Source organism: Corylus avellana, chromosome 9 (genome assembly GCF_965113065.1).
Source record: "Corylus avellana chromosome 9, dhCorAvel1.hap1.2, whole genome shotgun sequence".
Lineage (NCBI taxonomy): Eukaryota > Viridiplantae > Streptophyta > Magnoliopsida > Fagales > Betulaceae > Corylus > Corylus avellana.
Genome location: NC_142498.1, coordinates 11,251,365 through 11,277,489, shown reverse-complemented (window position 1 = coordinate 11,277,489; position 26,125 = coordinate 11,251,365). Strand labels below are relative to the sequence as shown.

The 26,125-nt window shown below is 34.8% G+C and overlaps 3 protein-coding genes across 6 annotated transcripts; 2 read left to right on the top strand and 1 right to left on the bottom strand.

The window, feature by feature from the left end:
* Positions 1–2,305: 2,305 nt before the first annotated feature.
* LOC132190574 (Peptidyl-tRNA hydrolase II (PTH2) family protein) lies at positions 2,306–9,890 on the bottom strand. 4 transcript variants are annotated; one of them, XM_059605607.2, is made up of 8 exons: positions 9,735–9,887; positions 7,922–8,128; positions 7,425–7,485; positions 7,265–7,301; positions 5,196–5,273; positions 4,958–5,030; positions 2,954–2,993; positions 2,306–2,755 (listed from the first exon to the last, which is right to left on the bottom strand). In XM_059605607.2, the coding sequence occupies exons 1-8, from the start codon at positions 9,774–9,776 to the stop codon at positions 2,706–2,708; spliced, it is 588 nt and encodes a 195-aa protein (XP_059461590.1). In that variant the 5' UTR covers positions 9,777–9,887; the 3' UTR covers positions 2,306–2,705. The 4 variants fall into 4 exon arrangements, 3 of the variants coding, with proteins under 3 accessions (XP_059461590.1, XP_059461592.1, XP_059461591.1); XM_059605609.2 differs by having other exon boundaries at positions 7,922–8,119; XM_059605608.2 differs by having other exon boundaries at positions 7,922–8,125; positions 9,735–9,885.
* Positions 9,891–17,660: 7,770 nt separating this feature from the next.
* On the top strand, positions 17,661–18,544 carry LOC132190679 (SWIM zinc finger family protein / mitogen-activated protein kinase kinase kinase (MAPKKK)-like protein). The gene is made up of 2 exons (XM_059605720.2): positions 17,661–18,129; positions 18,209–18,544. Exons 1-2 carry the CDS (start codon positions 17,691–17,693, stop codon positions 18,460–18,462), a joined length of 693 nt encoding a protein of 230 aa, XP_059461703.2. The 5' UTR covers positions 17,661–17,690; the 3' UTR covers positions 18,463–18,544.
* Positions 18,545–22,354: 3,810 nt separating this feature from the next.
* LOC132190237 (Regulator of chromosome condensation (RCC1) family protein) lies at positions 22,355–25,706 on the top strand. The gene is made up of 5 exons (XM_059605162.2): positions 22,355–22,549; positions 22,652–22,828; positions 23,700–23,735; positions 23,884–24,008; positions 24,097–25,706. Exons 1-5 carry the CDS (start codon positions 22,474–22,476, stop codon positions 25,402–25,404), a joined length of 1,722 nt encoding a protein of 573 aa, XP_059461145.2. The 5' UTR covers positions 22,355–22,473; the 3' UTR covers positions 25,405–25,706.
* Positions 25,707–26,125: the final 419 nt, after the last annotated feature.

The window sequence follows — 26,125 nt, the reverse complement described above, 5'->3', positions numbered from 1 at the left end:
ATGGGGATTCCCCAAAGGAAAGACTAGAAATCTCACTCTTAAATCTTGGAGCTCTCTATGTGTACTCCCCGCAACCAAGGAGGGTTGGGTTTTCGAAGTATGAAAGCTTTCAACCTAACTCTCATAGCTAAACTAGGTTAAAAAGTTCTCTCAAATTTTGATAATGTCTAGGTGAAACAACTTTGGGGAAAATACATTAGTTATGGTAATTTCCTCTCTTCGCCATCTTCCCCAAATGCCTCTTTGCTTTGGAAAGGAATACAAAAGAGTAACCTCTTTTGTCATCTGGCACATGTTTCCAAGTTTCTTCGGCCTCAAATCTCCCAATCTGGATCACACTTTGGATTCCCATGACCCATTCTTTTAAGCCTTTTTCCAAAGTACCCAAACAATTAAAACTTACCTTCTCTCCTTGTTACCGAACGTATAAAACCCGATCCCTTGACCTGAAATACCCTGCATTAACTCTGTTTTTGAGGAGTCTTCTGTCATAAAAATTTTAAAAATTCGAATTTTCAATGATCCTAAAGCTCAATTCATCTATCTAGCAAATTTTCCACTATCTCAGCTTACCTATCCATTATCCAATCTAACTTTTCAGCACCAATTCCCTCTACCCCCCCTGAATTTTTGGAAATCTATCTACAAATTAAATCTCAATGACAGTCTTAGACTATTCCTCTGGAAAATTGCTTGGAATATACTTCCCACCAAATATCGTCTAAACTTCATCTTCCAATCTGCACAATTGGCTATTTGCCCTCTATGCAAATCTGAGGTAGACTCTCTTCAACATTTGTTCTTTAACTGTCTTTAACTGTGTCTTTGCTAGTTTGGCGCAACTCCTTCTGGCCTCTGAATTCAGCAGCTCTTAGCTTCCCTAATATGGTGGATTTGATTAAAATTATCATTTCTCCAAGCAATTCCCTTGGTATTCCCAAAAAAGACCACCACAAGTTTCAAATATTTGCAGCTGTGACCTGCAATCTTCTATGGTTCTACCGTAATAAAGCTTTCCATAACAATCTTACTTTTTATGCCTTACAAGCTGCACGAACTATTCTCAAGGTCTCAATGGAACACTTCAAAGCTTGGCACGGAATCTCTTCCCCACCATTGAAACATTGGCTACCTCCCCCACCATCTTGGTTCAAAATCAACTTCGACACATTCATTATTCACTCTCAGCACAAGCAGCTGTCTGTCGAAACAATAATGGGCACATCATCATAATGATATCCATTATTAGCCCCCCTTGTCAACCAAATTATGGTGAAGCTCCTATTGCCCAACTCACAGTGGCGCTCTCTCTCTCAACCTTCGAAAATTCATCCGGGAAGGTGACTCCCAACTCTGCAACATCCCATCATCCCTCAAGATTGGCACATCTCTATTGTCATCCCGGACACTCTTGATACCATTCCTCATTCCTGGTCTTGAAATGCCATTAAAGTCAATAAAAGTGCAAACTTCTTTAAGGTGCCGCAGCCAGATCTTACTCTGGCCGCATTCTCATTTCTCTTCCTCTCCTTCCCTCAATTCCTATGGGTAGTGGAAAAAACCCTAAAATAAAAATAAAATAAAAAATAAAAATCATTCGCTTTAAAAACCGTAACTCCAGCGGCAGCAGGCTTTTCTGTGGTTTAGACGTATAAAGATGAATCACAGGTAATCTGGTAGATGGATTGCCTGGAGAGACCTGTTGCAACTACAAGTCTGCCAAGGAACTTGAAAGCCGCATAAGGAAATATAACATTGAAAAAACTTATTAATTGGAACAAGCACATCTCCATCAAATTTCTTCATTAAATGCAGTTTGGTCTGCAACAATACCAACAGGGAGACAAAGTATGAATAAAAACTATTGGGAAAAGTTCACATACTCCCCTCAAATTACTATCAAATTAACAATGTCTTCCCAAACTTTTAATTAGGACAATATCCCCAAACTACCAAAAGATTGACAAACAATGAAATTTTGAGAGTTTGGGTTTGATTTTCTGTTCGAAATTGGTTTGAATCGGTGAGTTCCACCGAGAGAAAGGCAAGTGCTGAACAGAGTTTGTAAAGTCTGTTATTTTTCTTTTTTTCTTTTTTTTCCCCCTTGTATTCAAGATGTTTTCTATAAAGCATTTATTCTTCTACCCTCTTAGAATTTTGATATTGACTCCCATAAGCCGATTGCAACTCACATGAACATAAAAAATGGCGATAATTTCCTTCTATTCAAGATATTTCTTAGCAGCCAATTCGGAGGATTTTTCTTCTGGAAATAGGATCATTAGGAGACAGAGAGAGGCTTGGCTCTGAGAAAATGAGGCCAGATTTTTTGGTCGAGTTTTGGACTAAAAACACTACTTGGCTCCTAAAATTGGGATCAGAACAGATACGAAGCACTTGCTAGTACTATTACATCTGAGAATCCTTAATTTGCTAGTTCTAAAGGGTCATCCCCAACGAGATATACTAATCTACCTTTCTCTTTCCTCGAATTCTATATTAGACATCAAACAACATTTACCCTGAGGAAAATAATTTGTCAACCGGCCATTGCATGAAGCTTGGTCTGCACCACCTTGACTCTATAGACCAATAATGAAGAAAATGTTCTCCCATCAGAGATGCAGAAACAATTGCTCTGAAGCAAATCAACCTAGAATTTAACTTAGAAGATTTGGTCAGATGCCCTTGGCTCTTCAACAATGTCAGAGAAGGCACAGTCTTCCTGTCACTGAATCTACTGATGCTTTTGGTCCTGCTCAAAAAACAGGAATTAATAGATACACAGTAAGAAGGCATTTTTTGGTCAGTGAATTTCTGAACAGTGAACAATAATTACCACAAGAGGAAGTAACACCTGATTGATTAAGCAGAAGAGCAGTTCAATGGTCTTTCTAAAAATTTAAACAATAAGCAAGCAACAAAAAAGCATTTTAGCAGAAGAGTAGCATACCAGGACCAATGGCGAGAACTGTCTTGGATCCAGCCAAAACCTGAGAAAAATATGTAAATCATTTTAAGTTGAGACCCAGAATCCATACTTAATCCATTCAAGATACTTAGCGACAATAATATAATAAAAGTACAACAAATGTTTAAATAACAAGAATTCCATAATGGGCATAAATTTGACTAAGAATCTAGCTTCAACTTTTACCATTAGCATTTACAAAATACGTGCAGAACATATTCCATTAGCATTTACAAAATACGTGGAGAACATATTCACAAAGTAAAGCTACAGCATTTATTGCAGTTCTTAGGGAGCTCATATCTGCTCCCTGCAGTCTGTAAGTTGAAGGGTTGCGAGTCAGACCCCAACTATTAGAGCATCCACAGTGGTTCGTTTAAATTTCTATCTAAAATAGCTAATTAAAACCTATTTTTTCTTCCCTAGATAACCACTTTTCAAAATTTGCATCCAACAACTGATTTAAGTTTCTTCTCTATTTTATTAAAATAATATTTTTTTAACTTTTCTTCTAATCACTTCCCTCCTCTGACCTCTCTTCCTCGTTCCCTTTCCCTTCCTTCCACCTAGTAAAGATTTCCTTTACTAAAATGAGAGCATTCATAAGAGAAGCAACCTCCCTCCATCTAAAATTAATGCCAGTCACTGCATTATCAGATTTTGCCTTCAGTTTCATAACTGAATGTTACACTACTTTCACAATCATGCTCCCCCTGCTCTTGCTTTGGTTCAGAATCCTTCTTCCTTCCAGATACAGGTGCAACTTCCTGTGTCTCCTTGACGGTGCAACTTCTTGAGGAACCTCTGTTTCAGATTGCACATTTTCACTTTTTGCTTCTGATGCAAGTACTCAAATAACATCAACCCTGCCGTGCAACAATGATCAGGAAATTATAGAGAACATCCCCATTTCAAGAATAGAACCCATCTAAGAGTGGTCAGAAAATCCTCATCTCAAGAATAGAACCCATCAACCCCGCCGTGCAACAAATCGCAAATCTTTCATCTGAATTAGTAGTAGATCCACATGGTAACAGTGAAAAATCACCATGCGTTGCAAAAGAAGCTCATGGTGAAAGGTGAGAGAAATCACCATTCGTTCATGGGTAAAGGTGCAAGGAAAGAGAGGGTGAGACAAAAAAAAAATTAAAAAAAGAGAATGAATGAAGCGAGAAATAATTTAAAAAGTTATGCATTAAGCTACAGTTCAAGCCACATGACATTGCAGCTCAATGAATTATGCATTTGCTTTTACATAAGCTGATGGAGGTGTTTTTTGGACTTTTTATTAGCTATTTACGCTAAAAATCTAAATTGGTTAAGCCATTGGGGATGCTCTTAAGTGCTTGAGACCTGAGTATTGAATAAGGCATTTGAAAATTGTATGAACTCCAATTAATAAATAAAAAAATTGTAGCATTCTGATGCAAAAGTTTGTTGTTTGAACTGATCACCAAAATGGTGAAAGAACAAATTTCATTACAAGAAATCCCAAAATAGGCTTACTTTGACAAAGCGATAAACTGGTTTATATTAATACATGAGCACATAACAGAAACAAAAGTTCTACAGCATGCTAATCCACCACCAACAGCATCAACCCAAAAAAAAAAAAGAACAGACCCATATGAGCATCAGGGATAGACAACTGCACAACAACTAACCAATCGAAGGCTCCCTATCAATATCACTCTCTGAAGGGACACAAAAAAAAAAAAAAAAAAATGGAGGCTCATTCCAAGTTTCAGTACATATCCTGTTTTCTAAAGAAATTTCACAACCATGAGAATACACAGATAAATGTCTCTACATGCATATATCATACTTCTTTAGGGATATGGAGTATTAATGAAGCTACAGCTCCTCACAAGGTCTGATACTCTTAGAATTTATCACATGATCTCATGACTAATTATTTTTTTTTGCAGTCAAGTAACTTCAAGGTGATGTTATCAAGTCTATCATTATGCCATAAAATAACAATACCTGTGTTCTTCCAGCATCGGCGACATTAAAAGTTGGAAGGCCAACTGTCTCAGCTGCATCCTTCAGCTTGTTCCTGATAAAAAAGTGAAAGCTTAGCTCCAAAAATCAGCAAACCAAGAGATTCGTCACCAACACCCCCCCCCCCCCCAAAAAAAAAAAAAAAAAAAAAAGAAAAAAAAAAAAAAAAAGGAAAAATGATTCAAACAAGACTATTATTTACAATGAATCACCTGCTTACATTTCTTGTTGATTCTTGCACGTAACAACTATTTTAGGTTGCCCACATTGCTCCCATTGTCTCAAAAGAGATCGGTGGCTGCAGTTGAAACTTGATGATGTAACTTCAAATTGTGACATAAAAAAATTTAAAAATTTAAAAATAAAAAATAAAAATAAAAAATAAAAAATAAAATCAAATATCTAAAAAATGAGGGCTTTGTCTAGATGCACTTCTTCTATTAATGTATCACCATGGCTGGTAAGAAATTATATTATCACCGAATGTTTGCTGTTTTAGTATTCATCACTGAAAACTGAAAATTATATTTGTGAGATCTTCTTGAGTTGAAAGGAACTAATTTTCTTGCATGTGAACAAGACCAATTTTTTACATCACCAATTTTTGTGGCTCATAGGGGGATAAGTGCACGGAGTTTTTCACCGAGACCAACTCGAAAAGAAGAAATAATTCTATCAAATCTCTGTTGGTTAATGGCTTAGTTTCTACAGATCATGTCGAGATCAGAGAACACATCGTCCAGTTCTATGAGTTGGCAACTCAAATTTGACGGCCCTTCTTTTGACTCCATTGGTGAGGTTAAGCCTAATTGGTTGGAGAGGGCAATCTCCCACTGGCTCGGTCAATGGCTCAAAAGGTTATGACTGCTCAGGTTGTTTCCCTAAGGGCAGTTCAACTTTCACAGTCAAATTAACAGCCCCTACCTCATTGTCACTGACATCCTCTTCATAGGCTAGCCGATAACACTAGACGTAGCGGACGCGATTGATAAAAGAAAAGAAGTTCGACGACTTTAATTCTATAAAATTAACAAACTATGATAGCTATCAAATAGCTTAGAAAAGAAAAGAAACCAGAAAACTCTCTATCACTCAATATTTCATTCTCAAAGTTCAATTTGCAATACATCCATTGGTCTTCATGTAACATCAACCTACAACCCCTAAAGATAGAAAACTAAAAAGACAAATGAATCCTTTTAAGAAGGAAACATTCAACCTACATGGTAATTGATAGACTAATATGGAACCCTTTTTTTTGGGGGGGGGGGGGGGGGGGGGGGGGGGGATAAGTAATGATAAACTAATATGGAACCTACTCAAATAAAGAAGGCAATTCAACAAAAAAAAAGACAATGCTTATTCTATTATGGAAACGATTATTCCTACTATTAATGCAAAAATAAGGAAATAAAATCGGTTGGAATTGTGATAAATCAAAGAAAGGGATCTCCGTCCTACATCAGTTGTTTGAGGTCAGATCATTCTATTATGCCCTTATCTCCCACAAGATCCCTTTTCCCCTAGAGGATTATTTAGCAGAGTAAGGTTCCTATAAGAGTGGCTTTCTTCGCCTAGTCAGCCGCTTTAGAGAAGATTCTCACTTTGGATAGTTTAAGAAGTCAGGATCTCATAGTGGTAGATTGGCGTTGCATGCGTAAGAAGAGTGGGAAAACTTTACTATGTGGTTGCTAGGGCTTTATGGAATTTTGTCTTTCGTCTTTATGTGTTAGAATGGATCATCCCTCAATGGATGGTAGATCTCTATGCAAATTAGAGAGGGCAATTTGGCAATTTTCAGAGTGCAGCAGTGTGGAAGATGATTCCGCCATGCTTAATGTGGTGTATCTGGAGATAAAGAAACGAACAAAGTTTTGAAGATTGCTAGAGAACAATGGTGAAACTAAAGGCCTTCTTCTTCAAAACTCTTTACCAATGGACAATCACATATAATTGTTTACACATTTATAATTTTTCTGATTTTCTTCATCTTTTGTATACTTCTTATTTATTTGGGTTGCGTACTCTTAATATATTTCAATTACTAATAAAAACAATTCTGCTATGTAACTAAATTTTATTTCAGCCATATAGCCATATATGTGAAGGATAAAATTTATATACTTCTTGTCTGTAGAAATTAGTATTCAAGACCTCAAAAATGGTGCATAGTAGAACAAAGATGAAAGCATGAAGTGTACAAAGTTTCATCCACATTAACAAATACTCTGAGGAACGAGAATGCAGGTTCCTCTGCACAAGGAAGAGGAGAAATCAGTACAATGATACCTTTGCATCAGCTCTGCATACATGCCAGTGGCAGCATCTACACATTAGTAAAATAAATATTTAGTCATCTAACTAAGAGAAGAAATCACGAGTTGCAAGTACTGCAGCAGAAACAAATTAAAAATTGAGAAACTTTCAAATAGGAATATTGGTATCTTACGAGCACATTGAGATGCAATCTTTCCTGATTTCATCTTCAGGTCTTGTCTAACTACCAAAACCTGGAGTTCACCACTTGAAATCAGAGAATTCTTCAAGTGCCAGAAACATCAAAGGCAAAACTTTCTAGAATCATTCGTGAGTATTGCAGGTTTATTTGAAAGTGCTGCTCATGATATAAATTTCACAAAAAATGATAACCAAACATGACTGGGCACTTCAATTAATATGTCAATCCAAATACATCCAGCAGAAACTCATATAACTAACAACGTCTTTCATCAAGTTCCACATTCTTAATAACCAGAAACAGCAGCACCTGCCACTTTTGTCTTCCAAGTAAGACCCATTGAGCAAAACATCTTAACAAACATTACCACATTTAAAAATAAAAAATCTGCAATAACAAAGTCACAAGCATTATATATTCATATGCAAGTGAAGTTACCAATAAAATAAAAACAACAGCAACAAGAACCAAGGCACCTAAGGACATACCATTTTGAGCTCTTGGTCATCAATATTTGAGCCCAGATATTCTTGTTGGGGCTTGCCTGGTGAGAAATTTTGCTTCCTCACATGATTCTTGGAGGGCTTTGAAAGATCCAATAACAACCCAAAAATAAAACCGATGACAAGGCCTGGAATGAAGTTCTCTGGCCTGAAGCTTAATGCTAACCATTCTCTTTCTTGCTTCTGTTGCTGCTTCAAATGGTTATGAAAACAATTGGTTAAGCAAGAACAAAAACAAAAACATCTGCATTATTGATAAACCCATATGAGAATGTAAGCTTTGTTTGACTGCTGAGAAATTGTAGGAAGAAAAAGTAAACTAGAATTAGCAAAAATCAATAAGTGAAAGGGAGTTTGTAATAAAAATAAGGGAAAACTACACTTATCTCTTTAACTAACACCCAATTCGTAATTGCCCACCAAATTTTGAAAAGTGACGATTGACCTTTCAAACTACCCAACACAATCAATTTGCCCCTTCCGGCAACATTTTATGTTCACTGGGATGGAAAATGTATCATGTGACCCACACGTTACTAAAATTGTCTATTATACCCTTATCACATGTGTGAAAATACAAATATACTCTTAGGCTACGTTTATTTCGACGTAAATGTTTTTTGGAAAACGTTTTTTCTATTTTTCGGTGTTTGGTACAACCGAAAATTATAGTCAAACTAGAAACATTTTCGGTTGACCGGAAAAACCTTCATTAACTTTCGTAAAATGGTTTTTCTTTTTAAAAACCATAAACTATTTTCCGAGTTTGAACTTTTGTTTCTTGTAAGCACTCTCTCTCAGTTCATTCTCTGTTGCCGCTAGAATTTGCCATTGATCGTCTAAATATGTTGCCGACCGCTGGAGTTTGACGGAATTCGCCACCGGCCGCCAGTTGACACCACCAAAGGTTGCCGGAATCCGTCACATTGTTCACCAGAAGTCACCGACCATTTTCCGTAGTCGTAGATTTTACATGCAAGCCAAACATTAAAAAGCATTTTCAGGAAAAAAAAAAAAAAAATCATCTTTTTCTAGTAAATGATTTCATTGAAAATATTTTTGAATGGAAAACCTTTAACGTCGAAACAACCAGAGCTTTAGATTAAAATAATAAAAAACAAAATAATTAAAAAATAAAATAAAAACCTCAGCCACAGACTCACAACCATGCCATGGGTTTTTGGCCTGGCTGTGGGTTTGGCCATGGAGCCTTGGAGACCCACGGCCAAACTGAAAGTGCTGAGGGTCTCCTTTTACAGTGTTTTTTGTTTTTTATTTTTTATTTGACACAGGTATAATGGATATTTAAGTCTGAGTGTAGGTTAAGTCATATATTTTATGTCTAAATTAACATAAATAATCTTGTCATTTTGAAGAAACCATTGTCATTTTTCAAAGTTTGGTGGGGATTACAAAATAAGTGTAGCTCCTAAAAATAATCATGGCTTATTGAAATGCAAATTTCTGTGTCAGAAACCAAAGCAACAAAGACGAAAGCTTCAGAATTGAGTAGTCCTTTAGGTTCCTCAACCAAACGGACTAACGGAGGTTCTTGATGGACCCATTTGAGTAAATTTAAATAGTTTATATTTGGCTGGTTAAAAATTACATCAAAAGCTTATGAACTGAATTTCTAGATAATTACATATTTCAATAGTGCGCCGATAAACCAAAAAGCTCCTCTCTACTGAGAAGGAGGAGAATATTCTGAATATTCTATCCTTTTCCACATTTTTCTCGGAAACCAAACAAGCAAAAATAAAATAAAATAAAATAAGAGATAAGGGGAATTAAATACCTTGTTTGCAGACTGTGAAGGTTTCCGAAACGACCCCAACATGTTTCTGGTAGCTTTTAGAGCGAAGAGAGAAGAGATAGGCTAACTGCAGGGGGCAGAAAGAATAGCGAGAGTGGGTAGCCTCGTACAGTGTTTACTTTCTTTTTTCTTTTCTTTTTTTTATGTGGAGAAAAAAACGTCGTCTAAAAAGGAAATACACAACTCACGAGCCTACTTTGCCTCTAAAACGAAGCATGTGTATGTAGTTCATGACTTCATGTTGCCCATTGGCCGATGGATATCACCTTAGATTAGGTTTGACATCGCATTTGAAAAATAGGATATTTAAGTTAAAAAGTATTTTTTGGCAAAAGTTTTATTTTTATATTTTTGTTAAAAATATATTTTGGTCATTTTTAAACTTTTTGGATATTTAAAAGCGCTTTTAATTTTTTTACCAAACAAATATATATTTTTTTTTAAAACAGATTTTTTGAGTGTTAAACGCACTTTTACATCTCTCAAATGCACTCTCAAACATGCTCTTAAACTTAACCGTCAGACAAGAGCATTTTCGCTTAAACCTAGCTCTCATATTCCAAACATGCTCGTAAGGAGATGGTTGGAATTGCATTAGAGAGTTTAAAAATTACTTTTTAGTACTTAAAAAGTCATGCCAAAGAAAAGCTGACATGGGTAAAAAAAATTTAAAATGTTTTTTTGACTTTTTTACTCAAAAAATGACAAAAACGCATTTTCAGCAATAGTTTCAAAAATTATGATAAAATGCATATGTTTTGGCAAAAACTTAATTTTAAAGCTTTTGCCAAAAAGACTTTTTTTTACATTAAAACTCTATTTTTCAAACACAATTCCAAACAAGCTCTAAGCTAATTTGAGAATGAGATTATAAGCCTACAGAAAAAAGTTATGATTAATATATACAATTTTACCAATACCCAATGCTCCTTTCATCAGTGGCGAACCCAGATATTCGTTATTGTAGAGGCCATATTAAAAACATGATAAATGCAATTTAAAATTGAAATTAATTAATTTTAAGCACAATATTATATCTCAAAAATTATATCTACCAAAATTCATAAATATGTATCAAAATTGATTTTAAAAAGTGATTTGAATGGTAGAAGGTGCAAAAACAACCTTTAAAAAAAACATAGAGAAAGAGTGACAAAAAGAAGGTTGCAGTTCATGTCTTTAGGGAAAGAGATTGGTAAAATAAGTCCAAAGCTCAATGCTTACAATGCCTGTGCAAAAATGATTCAAATAGTCTTTACAAACAAATAAAATAAAATAAAATATTGTAGAGAAAGACATGGTAAAAAAATATTGTCCCATGGGGTTTAAACTCTTTATTTTTTTTCCTTAGAGTTTCATTTTTATCATAAGAGGTACCTCTAATTTTCATAAAGACAGAGATAATACCTCCATTAAAATCTCATCCAAAATTTAACGGAAACGTCTACACCAATCAAAAATTGTTACGTGTCATATAATTATTTTTTTAAAAAAAAAAAAAACAATTTTAAAAAAAAAAATTAAAAAGATTAAAAAATTATATTTTTTCAAAAAAAAATATTGGGTGGCTAGCCGATTTGGGGGTGGGATGGAGGTGGCTCAAGGAGCCAAAGGGGTGGCCAAAACCACCCCCAGTGGGTTTGGGGGTAGTTCGGCCACCCCATTTGGCTCCTTGGGGGTGGTGACCTGGCCACCCCCATGGCCAAAGGGGGTGGCCGAAACCACCCCCAAACCCACTAGGCTAGTTTCGGCTACCCCTTTGGCTCCTCTAGCCACCCCCATCCGGCCGTGGGGGTGGCAGGATGACCAAAGGGGGTGGCCGAAACCACCCCAAAACCCATCAGGGATGGTTTCGGTCACGATGGCCAAAAGGGGTGGCCAGCCACCCCGCAAATAGCTAAGGGGGTGGCTACTAGGGCTAGCAATTTTGACACGACCCGTGAACATGACACAAAATTATTGGGTTTGAGTCATAAACGGGTTGACCCGTTTATCTTATGTCTAGAGGGTCAACCGGCGGATGACCCGCCAGACACTTTTATAATTTTTTTTGAAATAGAAAAAAGTGTATCTAAAACGGGTCATGTAAACTTGACAAGACCCTTACTTTATACGAGTTAAACGGGTCGAGCTTGGTCGGGTCAACCCAACACGACCCATTATTTTAAACCTAAAACTATTATGATTTATGAATGTCAGTGATATTATCACATCACTTTCTAAGCTAAACGGGTCATGGGTTAAACGAGTCGTGTCGGGTTAACACGACCCATTACTTTATACGGGTTAAACGGGTCATGTCAACCCAACATGACCCATTATTTTAAACGAGTTAAGCGGATTGTGTCGGGTAACCCGTGAAATAGTCATGTCGTGTCTGGGTTTGGAAGGGCCAACCCGTTAGCTAGAGGGGTCGTACTTGGGTTTACTCTAAACGGGTGGCGGGTCATTACGGGTTGTAAACAAGTCTACCCGCCGACCCGTTTTGTTAGCCCTAAACTGGCTACGGCCACCCCCAAATTTTTTTCCTTTTTTTTTTTTAAAAAAAATAATAATTATATGACACTCGTTGATTTTTTATTGGTGCTGATATGGCGTTTCGTTAAATTTTGGACAGAATTTTAACGGATGTACTATCTCCATCTTTATGAAAACCACATGTACTTCCTGTCAGTAGCGGACCTAGGATCTTATATAAAAAAAATAAAATTAATTAAAAAATATAAAAAAAATAATTAAATATAAAAAATGACAAGCTCTTATTTGTAGATATGCTTTTCGGATTTGGTCTCTATCACTAGGATGATAATCATACTTTTTTTTCTTAAGCAAGGATCTCCGGACAGATTTGCTAAATCTACTTCAACACGAGGTTATTTAGAATTTGATTGTGGCTCAATAGAATCGTTGTTTTTCTCCATAATCTCAGATAACTACAATTATATATTTATACAATTAAAATATGAAACAAAAACTATATAAATTCATAAATAATTAAATATAAAAACAATTATCAAGAATAAGCTGAATTAATAGTAATATAAATATTAAAACAATCAATTGAAAAGAACAATTTAAATCTAAATATAAAAATTTAATTACATCTTTGCATACCTCAATTTGGGGAATTAAAGAACAATTTAAATCTAAACCTTATTGATTGAGAACTAAACATTAGGCTTTTTTTTTTTTTTTTTTTTTAAGTGTAAATTTAGGCTTTTGGTTTTTTTTGGAGAAAAGTCTTTTGTTTTTAATCATGTTGTGCTGTGATGTTTGAAGTATTTAGTAGCTTGGATTTTTACAGTCTTTAGAGTTTGGTCTGGTCCAAACTTTGTTCTGGCCCACAAACAGTCCAAATAGCAAGAAAGAAGCTCAAATTTTGTTTTGGTCCACAAACAGTCCAAATAGCAAGAGTTATTTAAATGGTGTATTTAATTAAAGGATATGATTGTCAATTTGCCATCGTCTTCTTCCTCATTTCATCTAACATAAACCTAAAACATCGTGTAACACTGAAAACTGTAGCAGAAAAATTTCCACATGTCCCAACACTGCATGAATCGTTTTCCCCTAATGTCTGATAACTGGGGCATAGTCATGGCCTAAGGGGCATACTTATGGCTGATAGGGGGCATAAGAAAATTTTTTACCAAGGGATCAGGAGAATTTTTAGGAGTCGAGAGGGGGCATATCTCTCGACCCCCCTAGATCCGTCCCGCTCATGAAATAAAAATGAAACCCTAGGAGGGAAAAATAAAAAGTTTAAACCCTAGAGGCAATAAGGTATTTAATCCTAAAAAAAAAAACTCTAAAAGTTCATATATATATATATATATATATATATATATTTGTTGGTTTTGTGACGTGTGGAGACTAACAAGAAAAGGGTGTGTTCTAAAATTTTGAACTCTCAATTTTGTTTATAGTTGTTCATTGCTATGCGGCTAAAAAAAAAGAGAGATTAAATTTATAAAGAAAAAAAAAAATCCAAATCACTGCCTTTTTTGGGTCTCTGTCACTTAATACTACCTTTTAATTTTCTCGATGTTTGTTAAACTAAAATATTTACATGTCTAATTTCTAACAATGGGGTTTTGATTTTTGAGTGTCAAGTAGTTGCTTTCTTTCTTAATATTTCAAAATATATCACAAAATGGTGAAAAGCTATGCATATTGACTTATAAAAAGACCTCTACACTTCGTTCACACTATAGAAGGAAAAAAAAATAAAAATTAAGAAAGAAAAGAAAGAGTTTACAAAGACAAAAGAATTGTGAAGGCCATTAAAACGGATTCTTCCCTCTTTCATTCATTCTTTCTCTCAGGAAATCAAAAAAAAAAAAAAACAAAATTTGTAACCTTGGGAGGGCCATAGCCCCTTCACGCCCTAACGTGTCTCCGCCACTGTCTTTCATAAACCAGTTTCATAACAATTTATTTATTAAGTCGTGTACTTATGTAGTTACTTTCCTCTAATTGGGTGTTTTGCAATTTAGCAAGTTGCCATGATGTAGAGTGAAAAATTCGTTAGGACGAAGATGCCAAGTGAATGCCTCAATGCCTCATGTTGTCGCATTTGCTTAGCTAGTAATTAATTATTAGTGCTGCATTGGTGTTTGTTTGGAAGTTCTGCATCTATGATCGAAGATACATGAAGTTGTTTAAGAATGTATTATTTGATGTCTTAGATCATTTATTCACTTTCCGCTATAATATACTCTAATAATTAGTTTGGCGTAATTGATTCAACTAATTAATTACTAGTTAATTAGCTTGAATACACTACAAGAAACACTCAAAGTTAAGTAAATTTTATTATTTAATTTTGGAGGAGTTACATTCATGTAGCAGTATGTTAAAAGCATTCACAATGAACTCATCAAATAAAAGCTAAATTGGAGAAGAAAAATTCACTTTATCAAATTTAGAGAACTGTTTTTAAAATGAATCAAACATCAAACTCACTATACAATTATTTATATATATATATATATATATATATATATATATTATTAGTTTTAAACCAATCAAAAAATATGAGAGTAAGAAATAAACTTAAAAAATTATTTGACTTTAACTTTTTAGCTCTTGGAATATAGAGAGCATATCTTTCAAAAGTTAAATATAAAGTAGAGAAGGGAGACTGGTAAATGGGTGTCCTTGACCTTTCATTATTTTTTTAATCATACCATTAAAATTTTAAAAGTGTCAATTTATGGCTATCATCTTTCAGAAATTTGTACTATCAATATTCCAATCAAAGCTTAGTGTTAAATCAAACGGTTAATGAGTGAAATCTCCAAAATACCCATAAGATGTTTATAAAATTACAAAAATACCTTGGATTTGGACGGAGTATTTTGGAGATTTGATTTCTTCTATTAAGATTTAACGCTAAATTTGGATGAGATGATTGACATTGCAAACTTCTGGAAGATGGTAATTCTAAATGGACAAAGTTTTCCTTTAAACTGAGTTGAAAGAATTTCCTTTGGCCTAATCTATAAATGTAACATGTATCTCATGAACATGTGAGAATGTTTTTTTAATAGCATGGACAAAGTTGAAATAAATTTTTTTAAAAACTCATGTGCATCTCATATCATGTGTTTTTATAAAACTCATGTGCATTTCATGTGTTATTAAAAATATAATTTTTAAAATTGTACTTATTGAAACCGTAATCTCAAACGGATCTTGAATGAGTATGGAAGAAGCAAAGTTAGAAAAAAAATGTAAAAAAAAAAAAAAGAAACAGGGTTATTCTAAGCTTTTGCAGTTGTCACTTTTTTAAATATTAGGCTTTTCAATTGCCAATTCTATTTTTTTCAAACAATTTTGTGAGGCCACGGTTTTAAAAGAATAATGCTAGAAGTAATTTTTGTGTTGCTTTTGTACTATTTTGAAAATGATGTGACTTTTAAAATTACTGTTGTCTATCTCATGCATAGAGTGATACAAGAATAATATAAGACTATAAGAGTAACTTTTAAAATTACTCGTTTTTTTTTTTTTTTTTTTAAAAAAAAAAAAAAAAAAAAGCCATTTAAAGGCTTTATGAAAAGAGGGGGCAGCACATTAGCAGTTGGGTGTCTACTTCATTGGAACGTGCCACTTGGTTTTAAAAATTTTTATAGGTTTGCAAAGCAAAGCGTAGTTTTGCCCCTCATAAACAAATTTTTTAGATAAAGTTTATTTAACCCCTTTAAACTACCACTTCAATGACAATCTATCTCTCAAACTATCAATTACGACAATTTATCCCCCCAAACTACCAAAAAAAGACAATGTATCCCCAATTTTAACAAAATGACAAAATTACCCTTACTAAAATAAAAACAAAAATACTAGAATTTATTATTATTTTTTTTTTTCAAAATTTTAAGGGTATTTTGTCTTATTGAAATTTCTATATGGGTAATTTCGTTATTTTGCTAGCATTGGGGAGTACATTGTCATTGTTTTGGTAGTTTGTGAGGTAAATTGTCGCAATTAAAAGTTTTGGGGGTAGATTGTCATTAGGGTTGTAGTTTGAAGGAGTTAAGTAGACTTTACCCAACTTTTTTCTATTCTTTTATATTTCTTTTTTCATTTAGGAAATTATAATTTAACGTTATTTTTGTTATTAATTTGATAGAAAAATATATAAAGGTCGTTGACTAGAACAAGGTCAATATTCAGGTTTTAAAATTAAAAATTAACGAGTTGGATCTTAAATCCAGATAAGAAACAAATATGAAATGTGCTATATGTTTTCCTTATTAAAAGTTAATAAGGTTTCCTGTTGAGAAATGTTAGGGGTTAATATTTTTCTTATATTTAGCCTATCTTATTTTACAAATTAACTATTAGATTTGTGGATTTATGTGGATCCCATATAAGTCAATGGTAGACTTCACAAACCTAATAATTGATTTATTGAATTTTTAAGAGAATATTAACCAAATATGATAAACTTATTGACCTCTACTATTTCTCTTTTCTATACCACATTTAATTTCGTTTTCTTTTCTTCTTCCTTTTTTTTTTTTTTTTTTTAAAAAAGCTAAATAATGTGAAGAAATCCTAAGGGTCAGTAAGTTTATCATATTTGGCCTATATTCTCTTATAAATTCAATAGATCAACTATTAGATTTATGTGGTCTACCATTGACTTATGTGTGGTTCACATAAGTCCACAAATCTAGTAGTTGATGTGTAAAATCAAATGGGCAAAATATAGAGAAAATATTGACCTCTAGCATTTCTTAAAAAAAAAAAAAAAAAGGAAGAAATACATTTTACCCCCCAAATTTCCAAATTGTTGTAATTCGATCATTCTAACTTCTTTTTTTTCCAAAATGTTTATATCCCAAGTTTTTTTTTTTTTTTTTTTTTTTTTTTAAAAAAAAAAAGGTTAGAATGGTCGAATTGCGACAATTTGAAAGTTTGATTGAGGGATAAAGTGTCACTTTTTAAACATTTGAGTTAAAATTACAAATGTGTGAATAGTTCAAAGGGGTAAAATATATTTTCCCAAAAAAAAAAAAAAGTGTTGGATGACTTTCACGAGTGAAATGCAGTTAATTAGAAATTTAAATTTATAATTATCGAAGGATATCTAATCAAAATTTTGCTAAACTCACACCAATATTTCTTTTATATTTGCTCTTCCTCATGATCAAATTGATTTTGACATCTCGTCCGTCTATTGAATCCAACAGCTTATACCAGTGGCGAAGTAAACGTGCCTTATGGTCCACCATTACCATAGTCCATAGACCAAGTCAAGATTTGTATTACTGTTTCCCATACCCACCCGCCATCCCTCACGTGTCCCTCGAAACGACGCAAAGAATCTTAACCACATTCCTCTACAAAATCCACAATAATCTCCTAGAACAACATTTCAACTACCACCTTATAACTGCCATATAACCACGGTTCCAATTCCCATTAATGGAGTCCGTTGCCTCCAATTCACCATCATTGGACAACAACCGGCGGTTTAGACCCATCCAGCCCATAGTGGACCGCATACTCCGAGCCCTCCGCCACGACCTCCGCCTCCTCCATCGCTCCGAGTCCAAGTTCTTTGTCTTGGGTGCCACCAGTAACGTCTACACTGTCACCTTATCTGCGACCCCTTCGTGCACCTGCCCTGACCGCACAACACCATGCAAACACATTTTGTTCGTCTTGATACGAGTATTGGGTGTTTCTCTCAACGACACTTGCCTTCGGAGGAGGAATCTCCGGCCATGCCACCTCAACCGCCTACTTGGGACGCCTACTGTGCATGAAACACTTGCGGGGGCCGGTGTTCGCGAGAGATTTCATCAATTATTCTTTCAAGCAAGGCCAGGCGCTTCGAGACCAAATATTGAGATAGAAGACGGTATTATTTATTCATGTCACTATTTATCCTTGAGTTTTAAAAAATAATTTATTTAATCATTTAATTAATTTTTTAATAGGTACTACCTGCCCAATTTGCCTTGATGAGATGAGAAAGTGGGAGAGAGTGGTAAGCTGTGGAACATGTCGAAATCCGATTCATGAAGAATGCTTACAGAGGTGGAAGAGGAGTACGGGAAGAAGGGCGACTAGTTGTGTGATATGCAGGGCGAGGTGGCGGGATAGGGCGGATCAGGAAAGGTACCTGAACCTGGCTGCTTATGTTAGCGAGGACAACAACGTAGGGGAGGAAGGTGGTCTCTGTGGTGGCTAAGTTTACTTGATCATTGGTTCACTTGGAATTGAAGGAAAAATGATATTCCTCTTTGTAAAATACATGTACATAACAATGTAAAATTCGAAGGATAAAATAAGTGTATAGAGTTAATCTTCGTTAGAAAGTTTTAACTGTATTTCTATTGGATTCTTGTGGCAACCAAAAAATTGTATCATTTCCCGTATAGTACAGTCTTTCCAAATATGACATGAATTTAATATGATAATTATTAAATTTTAATCTATTGATAATTTTAAAAATTACCGACACAAAAATTACTCTTTCCTACGTTCTTGTGGCAGAAAAGCACCAAGTTAAGAATAAAGAAATCATGTCAAAATGAAGCAACAAATTCAAAAGAATGATAGTTACTACAAACAAGACAATTAAGTCTGACCAAACAATGACAGCAATCAAAAGATTTTATCATGGTGCAATTTTAGTATTAAAAATGAATAAATAAATTAGGAAAAACTTCATAAAATCTCTATTTGAATTTTCACTCGTTTTGACATTACCCTTCCAAAGTTTAAAAACTCTTAATTAAGGGTATCAAATTTTTATTTTCTTTCAATTACCCAATTATGTTAGGATTTTTCGTTAATTTTTGTCAAAATTTCCAAAATATCCCTATTCTTTTTTTATTTTATAAAAAATGAAAAATTGCAAAGATGTTGCAAAAATATTGCAAAGATTTTTTTAATTATAAAAAAATAAATGCCTGAATCTTTACAATTTTTTTATAATAAAAAAAACAGAGATATTTTGAAAATTTTGACAAAATTTAATAAAAAAATTCTAACGAAATGATGTAATTGATAGAAATTGAAAATCCGATACCTTTAATTAAGAATTTTTGAACTTCAGAAGTATACTTTCAAAACGCATAGAAATTTAGGAAAATTTTGTGAAGTCTTCCCAAAAAATTACTAAATGAAACATTTATGGTGTTAAAAGTTTGACTAAAGGAGAAGAAGTACTGGGAGCTTCATGATTAATGAGAAATTAGATGGAAATTAGTGTTTTGATGAAAAAATTGAAAAAAAAAAATAAAAATGGTTTCTAGATTGATCGTTTATACAACATTGCGAGGATAATTACAACATTTGTTTAGGATTGCATTAGAGATTTAAAAAATACTTTTTCCTTTGTTTCCACGTAAAATGGTTTTCAAAAAATATTTTATATATTTTTGAGTGTTTTGTATGATATAAAATAATAGTCAACGAAAAATATTTTTCGTTTGATAAAAAATTCTTCTTTAATTTTCGAAAAATGATTTCTATTTTTAAAAACCGTAAACCATTTTCTAAATTTGAATATCTCATTTTTAAATCGACAAACCCAGCTAATACATCGCGGGGACCCATTGATACCCCGTTAAGACCCCGTCAGGACCTTGTTGGGACTCAACTGGGACCCCGTTGGGACCTAACCGGGACCTCGTCAAGACCCCGCCGAGACTTGACCAAAACCCAACCGGTGTTTGGCACGTACGAAAAATCAATATATATATATCAATCAACCATATTAAACTCTAAATTATAAAAATGTCTTTACCAAGTCTTGGAGGTTTCCTAACCAAGTCCCGCTGGGACCTCATGGGACTCGTCTAGGACCTGACCGGCCTATATGTAGGTTCCTTATGGCTGGTAGTGCATATTGCATAATATATTTGCTCATAGGGGTGGGAAAGAGATTCTTAGGGAATTTTTTTTTTTTTTTTTTTTTTTTTAAGTGAGATTCTTAGGGAATTATTTCTCCATTTCTTTGATTTAGTTGCATATGTTGATTGAAGCCCTAATTAATTCCATCATGGCCCATCATAATCAAATAGAATTATATGGGCCTTTAAATTGGTCTCTAGTCTACACATAAGAATTGGCTCACACCACTTTAACGCATGTGACATAACCAAAACGTGCTTGTTGAGACGAATCAATGTCGTCGGTCGTATTACTGCATTGATCAGACTTAATGGGCCTTACTAATATTATCCATATTGTATTTTGCAATATACAATATAATCATATGATCTATGCAGGCCAGTTTACATAAAATTTTGGGAAAATTTCACTTTAAATTTTTGAACTACCATATATTTTGAGAAGACCCTCTAAATTTTAAAAACTTTCAATTTTACTCAATAAACTTTTAATTTGATGCAATTTACCCCGTCCGTCAAATTTTAAACGTTAAAAGTGATAAAATGACCATTATACCCCTAACTTTTTTATAAAATTCTAAATTTACTCCTAATTTCAAATTAAAAAAAAAAAAAAAATCACAAGGTGACCCACACCCACTATTGAGCCACCTTGTGGCCTTTTTTTCATTTTTTTTTTTTAAATGAAAATCGAAAGGTAATTTTATCTTTTTAGGGGTTTCCGTTAGGGTTTAACGGCGAAAATTGACGAAGGAGGTAAATTGCATCAAATTGAAAGTTCGAATAATGAAATTGAAAATTTTTTAAATTTAATGAGGTCTTTTTAAAACGCACTGTAATTCAAAAATGCTTTGTAAAGTTTTTCCTAAAAATTTCTATTTTCTAATACCGACACCACCCTTTCTTCTACCAACTAATATCAACCTTCACCAGCGCTACCCTCCTCATGTACAACCTTCAACACCTCCCGGTTCACTCTCATGGATGGGCTGTAGTCCTTCGGGTTACCGAGGCCAAATAGGACACATTTATTCCTAACAGTTATATATATTGAAAGTTAGGTATAATAAAAAATAATAATAATAATAATAAAAGTCCATATTGTACTACTTCCAAATATACCTTATCATCGATTCATCATATCAAAAAAATATATATTGTGAAGAGCCGTCACGATACCAATGACCCGTATTGAAAACAAACAAGAGAAGGAAGGGCAGATCAGGACACTTGGAATGAGATCATTGATTATAGATGATGTTGCTTTGGATTTGTCGACTCCCTTCAATTATTATTGCATCAACTAATCACTTCCTGACAACAAAAAGATAATCATATTTTTCAAGTTTATCTTTCTCCAAATCACTAAACATTTGTCATCGTCCATGAATTAATACACAAACACCATACTCATCAACATGCCACACCGCCGACCCAAAAAATGCTAAATATATTTTTATTTGTTATCTTATCTAATTATGATTGTTATTGCTACATTAGGAAGTGAGCGCTTGAGAGTACGTGTAGCACTCTAATTATATTGGAAAAATATTGCAAACACTCTCAAATGCACACTCCCATGTGCACTAAAAATCATCATTAGATTTTGAATGAATAACTATTGAATTTTAGATTTAGTATAAAATTTTACTGACACGTCATAGTGAGCATTTGGAAGTGTGTAGCATTTTTTATTATTGAAAAAAATGAAAAATCAGTCCTTATGGTTTACTTGATTTGCAATTAGCTCATTGTGGTAGTAAAATGAACTTAAAAGTCCTTGAGGTACGCCAAAAAAATAATTTATTTCCTACAGTCAAATTTTGTTTACTGACTTATTAGATTTTGATGATATGAAACATCAGAACCAATAAAATTATGACACTTGTCGTATTTAAGTCAATCTCACCTTAATGAAATCTGTTAAATTAGTGGGCATAATTTAATTGTAGAAACTAAATTATTTTTTTGGCATATCTAGGGATCTCAAAGTTCATTTTGATACAACATGAAGTTAATTGTAGATCAGGTAAACTATAGGAACTAATTTTGTATTTTTCCCTTCATTATTTTTAATCAATCTCTACATGTGAATTAAACGACATTGGCATAAAAAAACGACTCTCCTAGAACGACGTGACGTTGACGATAAACCCGTTGTCATCTTCACAGTTTATTTCCTCAATTCCTCCTACTTCAGATTTGCCATTGCATTTCCGGGATAATTACCGTGTAATCGTGTCGTTCCGTCGGTCCCACAACCGCACAACGATAAATTATCCGCTGTCCGTCCCGATGATCAACACCCTCACTACTCTGTCGTTCCGTGTTATTCAGCAACAATGAACGACGCAGTTAACTTGTCCCGCAAAGTCGTCGCGGTAGCTGCCGGTGAAGCTCACACTCTCGCTCTCACAGGTGCTCTGAACCATTTGCATTTTGTTTGCTATTTATTTACATTTTCTCTGCAATCTAACAGAGCTTTACATACACGGGTTGTTTTGTGGTTGGCGATTGCAGGAGATGGGTGCGTGTACTCGTGGGGAAGAGGGATGTTTGGGCGACTCGGGACCGGTTCAGAGGCGGACGAGCTTTTCCCGGTCCGTGTCAATTTTGATTCTCCCGGTAGATCGAAAGAAGAGCGGCTCAAGTTTGTGGGTGTAGCTTCTGGCGCTTATCATAGTCTTGCTCTTGCAGGTTATGGATTTATCCATTATATTTTCCTCTTTTCGTTTTCGTTTCTTTGGATATCACAATTACTATTCCAAAAGCTCATAAATGTAGCTCAGTTTGCAATTGTTAACAAGCTGCAAAGTCCGATTCACTGTTTGATTCTTACACTTTTTGGAAAGTCCATGAGGCAGGCATTAGAATTAATATGGCCTACTGGACACAACATATAAAGCTTTTTGCATGCTTTTCTTTATCTTTACCTTTACTTACCGATGTCATATTTGTAGATTTACCCATTTTTATGTTCTTGGGCTACTTTTGGTTATTGGGAAGATGCGTCCTTTTTGTTCTTTCCTCTTGACTTACCATTTACCAATGAGAGATGGTTGAAGTTTGATAGCTTTGCTTCATTTCTCTTCAATAACAACAAGCAGATATGTTTTGGGCTTTACAAGTTCTTTGGATTCAGGCTGGCCTAATGGCATTGAAGTCTTGCCAGCTCTAGTGAGGTCCCTGAAAACTATAAAATTGTTTTATATGAATAACCAAGGCTGCATAGAATCTCGTGCACTAAAAGATGTCATCTTTGATTAGGGAATTAGTTATGCGTAATGTAGTGAAAGGGGTCACGTAAAAGGCTATTAAGTGTCTCTCTCTCTCTCTCTCTCCCACAATTTTGCTGCGTGGTCTGGATTTGAAGAGACAGACCTCTTCTTCCTAGAAATCTACAGAATTTGTAAGCATTTGTACTCCTATCTTAGTAAGTTGTGCTTAGACTAATCAACTGTCAGATGTGTGGATCCAGCTCAGTGAATTTTAACTAGCAAAACAATGAAATAATTGGGACTTGGAAGTGATTCCCTAGCTCTGATTTCTTGCTCTCTGTGTACTGCAGATGATGGATCTGTTTGGGGCTGGGGTTACAACATCTGTATCCTTCACACTGCGGGTGTAATATCTTCTTTCACCGCATTCAGTTCCCTAACAGATTGTGGTTATGGAAATTGCATGGATAATTTTTCTTCTCCATGTTTTTTAACACTTTTGAATATTTTTCTACATCCTTGACTATTATATGGATGGCCAACTTGGTGTTAGCGGAGAGAATTCTGCAGTGCCCTGCTTGCTGGAGCAATTTGTTGGGTTGGCATCTCCTGATTCTCAGACAGATGAGTCGGAAACAAAGAGTAAGGTGCCATTGAAGGTATGAAATAATCATATTACTGTTGTGCGGGAAAGAATCTGGCCTAGAGTCTTATCTGGTGTGGTTGTTATTACTTTGTCTACTTTAGGTTTGTTCTATCAAAGCTGGAGGAATGATGTCTCTAGCAATTGATAATATTGGGGCCCTCTGGATGTGGGGCAATTGCCCACAGCAAAGCAGCAGCGATGAAGCTGAATTCTTTCTTGTAAGCACTTTCACTCCAACACCTGTCTGGGATTTCTATGGCCACACTGTTGTCAAGGTGGCATGTGGAAATGAGCATGTTGTGGCCTTGGTTAGTGCTGGAGAAACATATAAAGGTAATGACCTAGTATGCTACTCTTGGGGTAACAACAAACATGGCCAGTTAGGTTTGGGGGATAGAGAGAGCAGGCTGCATCCCGAAATCATTAAGACATTTAATGAAGACTCTCCTTGGGCAGTTTATGAGGTAGAATGTGGGGCCTTTCACACGGCTTTGCTCACTCGTAAAAAGAGAGTAAGTGACACACTAGAAAGTGTGTGCTGGACATTTGGCCTTGGTGACAATGGGCAGCTTGGGCATGGAACTACACAGAGTGCATTATTTCCTGAACCTGTGAAAGAATTGCAGCAGTCTGTATATCTGATCTCTGTTGACTGTGGCTTGTTTCATACTAGTGTTGTTTCGTCAGCAGGAGAAGTGTGGTCGTGGGGAATGGTGAAGGGTCTTGGCCTATGCCCAGATGCTGCTATTTCTGATTCAGGGGATGCCGCTTCTCCTCTGCTAATTTCATTTAACGGGACACAATGGTCTAAATTTCAGGATCCAGTTCAAGTTGCTTGTGGGGCTGCACATACTCTTCTTGTTGCACATGATGGATATAAGCTTTGGTCTTGGGGTCGGGGAAGGAGTGGGGCTCTTGGCAATGGTAAGACAGTTGATTGTTTTTCTCCCACTATGGTATTATGGCCTCCACTTACGGAAGATTTCAAACAAGAGGAGTTGAAGACTTCTGGGGAGGAAGATAATTTTGGAGCAAAGGATTCTGAAAGAGTCACAGAAATAGACAAAAAATTGTCTTTGGCAATGGAGGAGATGAAGCTTCTTCAATCAAAACTTTCTTTGATGGAACGGTATGCTAGCATACTTCATGGCTCAATTTTTGGAAAACCTTTTGAACAGCAAGATATTCCAGCCTCATTGCAGAACTTCGGTACTTTTAACGTTGCAAAGGAATGGGAGAACATGTTGGAGGCTGCAGATCGTCGGAAGCTCATCGGGTTGGAAATGTTCTACCGAAATATACTTGCAGGTGTTAAAGATAAGCTAATGAAGAAAAGGATTCAGGAGATTGTAAAAGAGTCTCTCCATTCTTCTTCAATGGACATCAGTGATAAAACTAGAGGGGAATAATGATATGCATTTCGCTGTGAAAAAAGATCACCAATTTAAACATTTCAGTCAAGTGTGCTTGTTATATTATGTGTTTGTCATGTCATTACATGAGATCAAGAGATTTCAGCAGTTCTGTCGCAAGTTCTAGATGGTAATCTTTATATAGAGAGAGACTTGGAAAATATATGTGAAAAGGAGGAAGGCTTGGCAGGTGGATTGGCTAGCCCATGTTGTAATAATCTGGAGTTGATTTCTCTAGAAAGCATGTCATTTGTAGTTGTGGCCATGTTAAATAAAGGGCATTTAGCTTATATTTTGACTGGGAAATCGACTTTAATTTACATCCTTTTGTGCCTCACTAGAACTGACTCTAACAGATACTGTATTGTTTTGCTTTTTTAACCGAAAACATTTGCAGGCTCAAATTGTCTTAAATTGTTTTAGAATTGGGGTGACGCTAGCCCCCATAATAATAGAGGGGTGTGGTCGTACTTGAGGGTCATGTAAGTGTTGTTGGGCTTGTGATCATAATTAAATTTTGATCAAATGATAATTTTAAAAGTTACATCATTCATGAAGTGATACAAAAAGAATACAATTGTGACTTCTAAAATTACTCAACTTTATGGGGTGAACACATGTCTTTTTTTTTTTTTATTGGCTAGTTCCTCATTAATCACCATAAATTTTAAATTTTTTTTTTCTTTTTTTTTTAAAAAAATCATATTTAGCTTTTAGG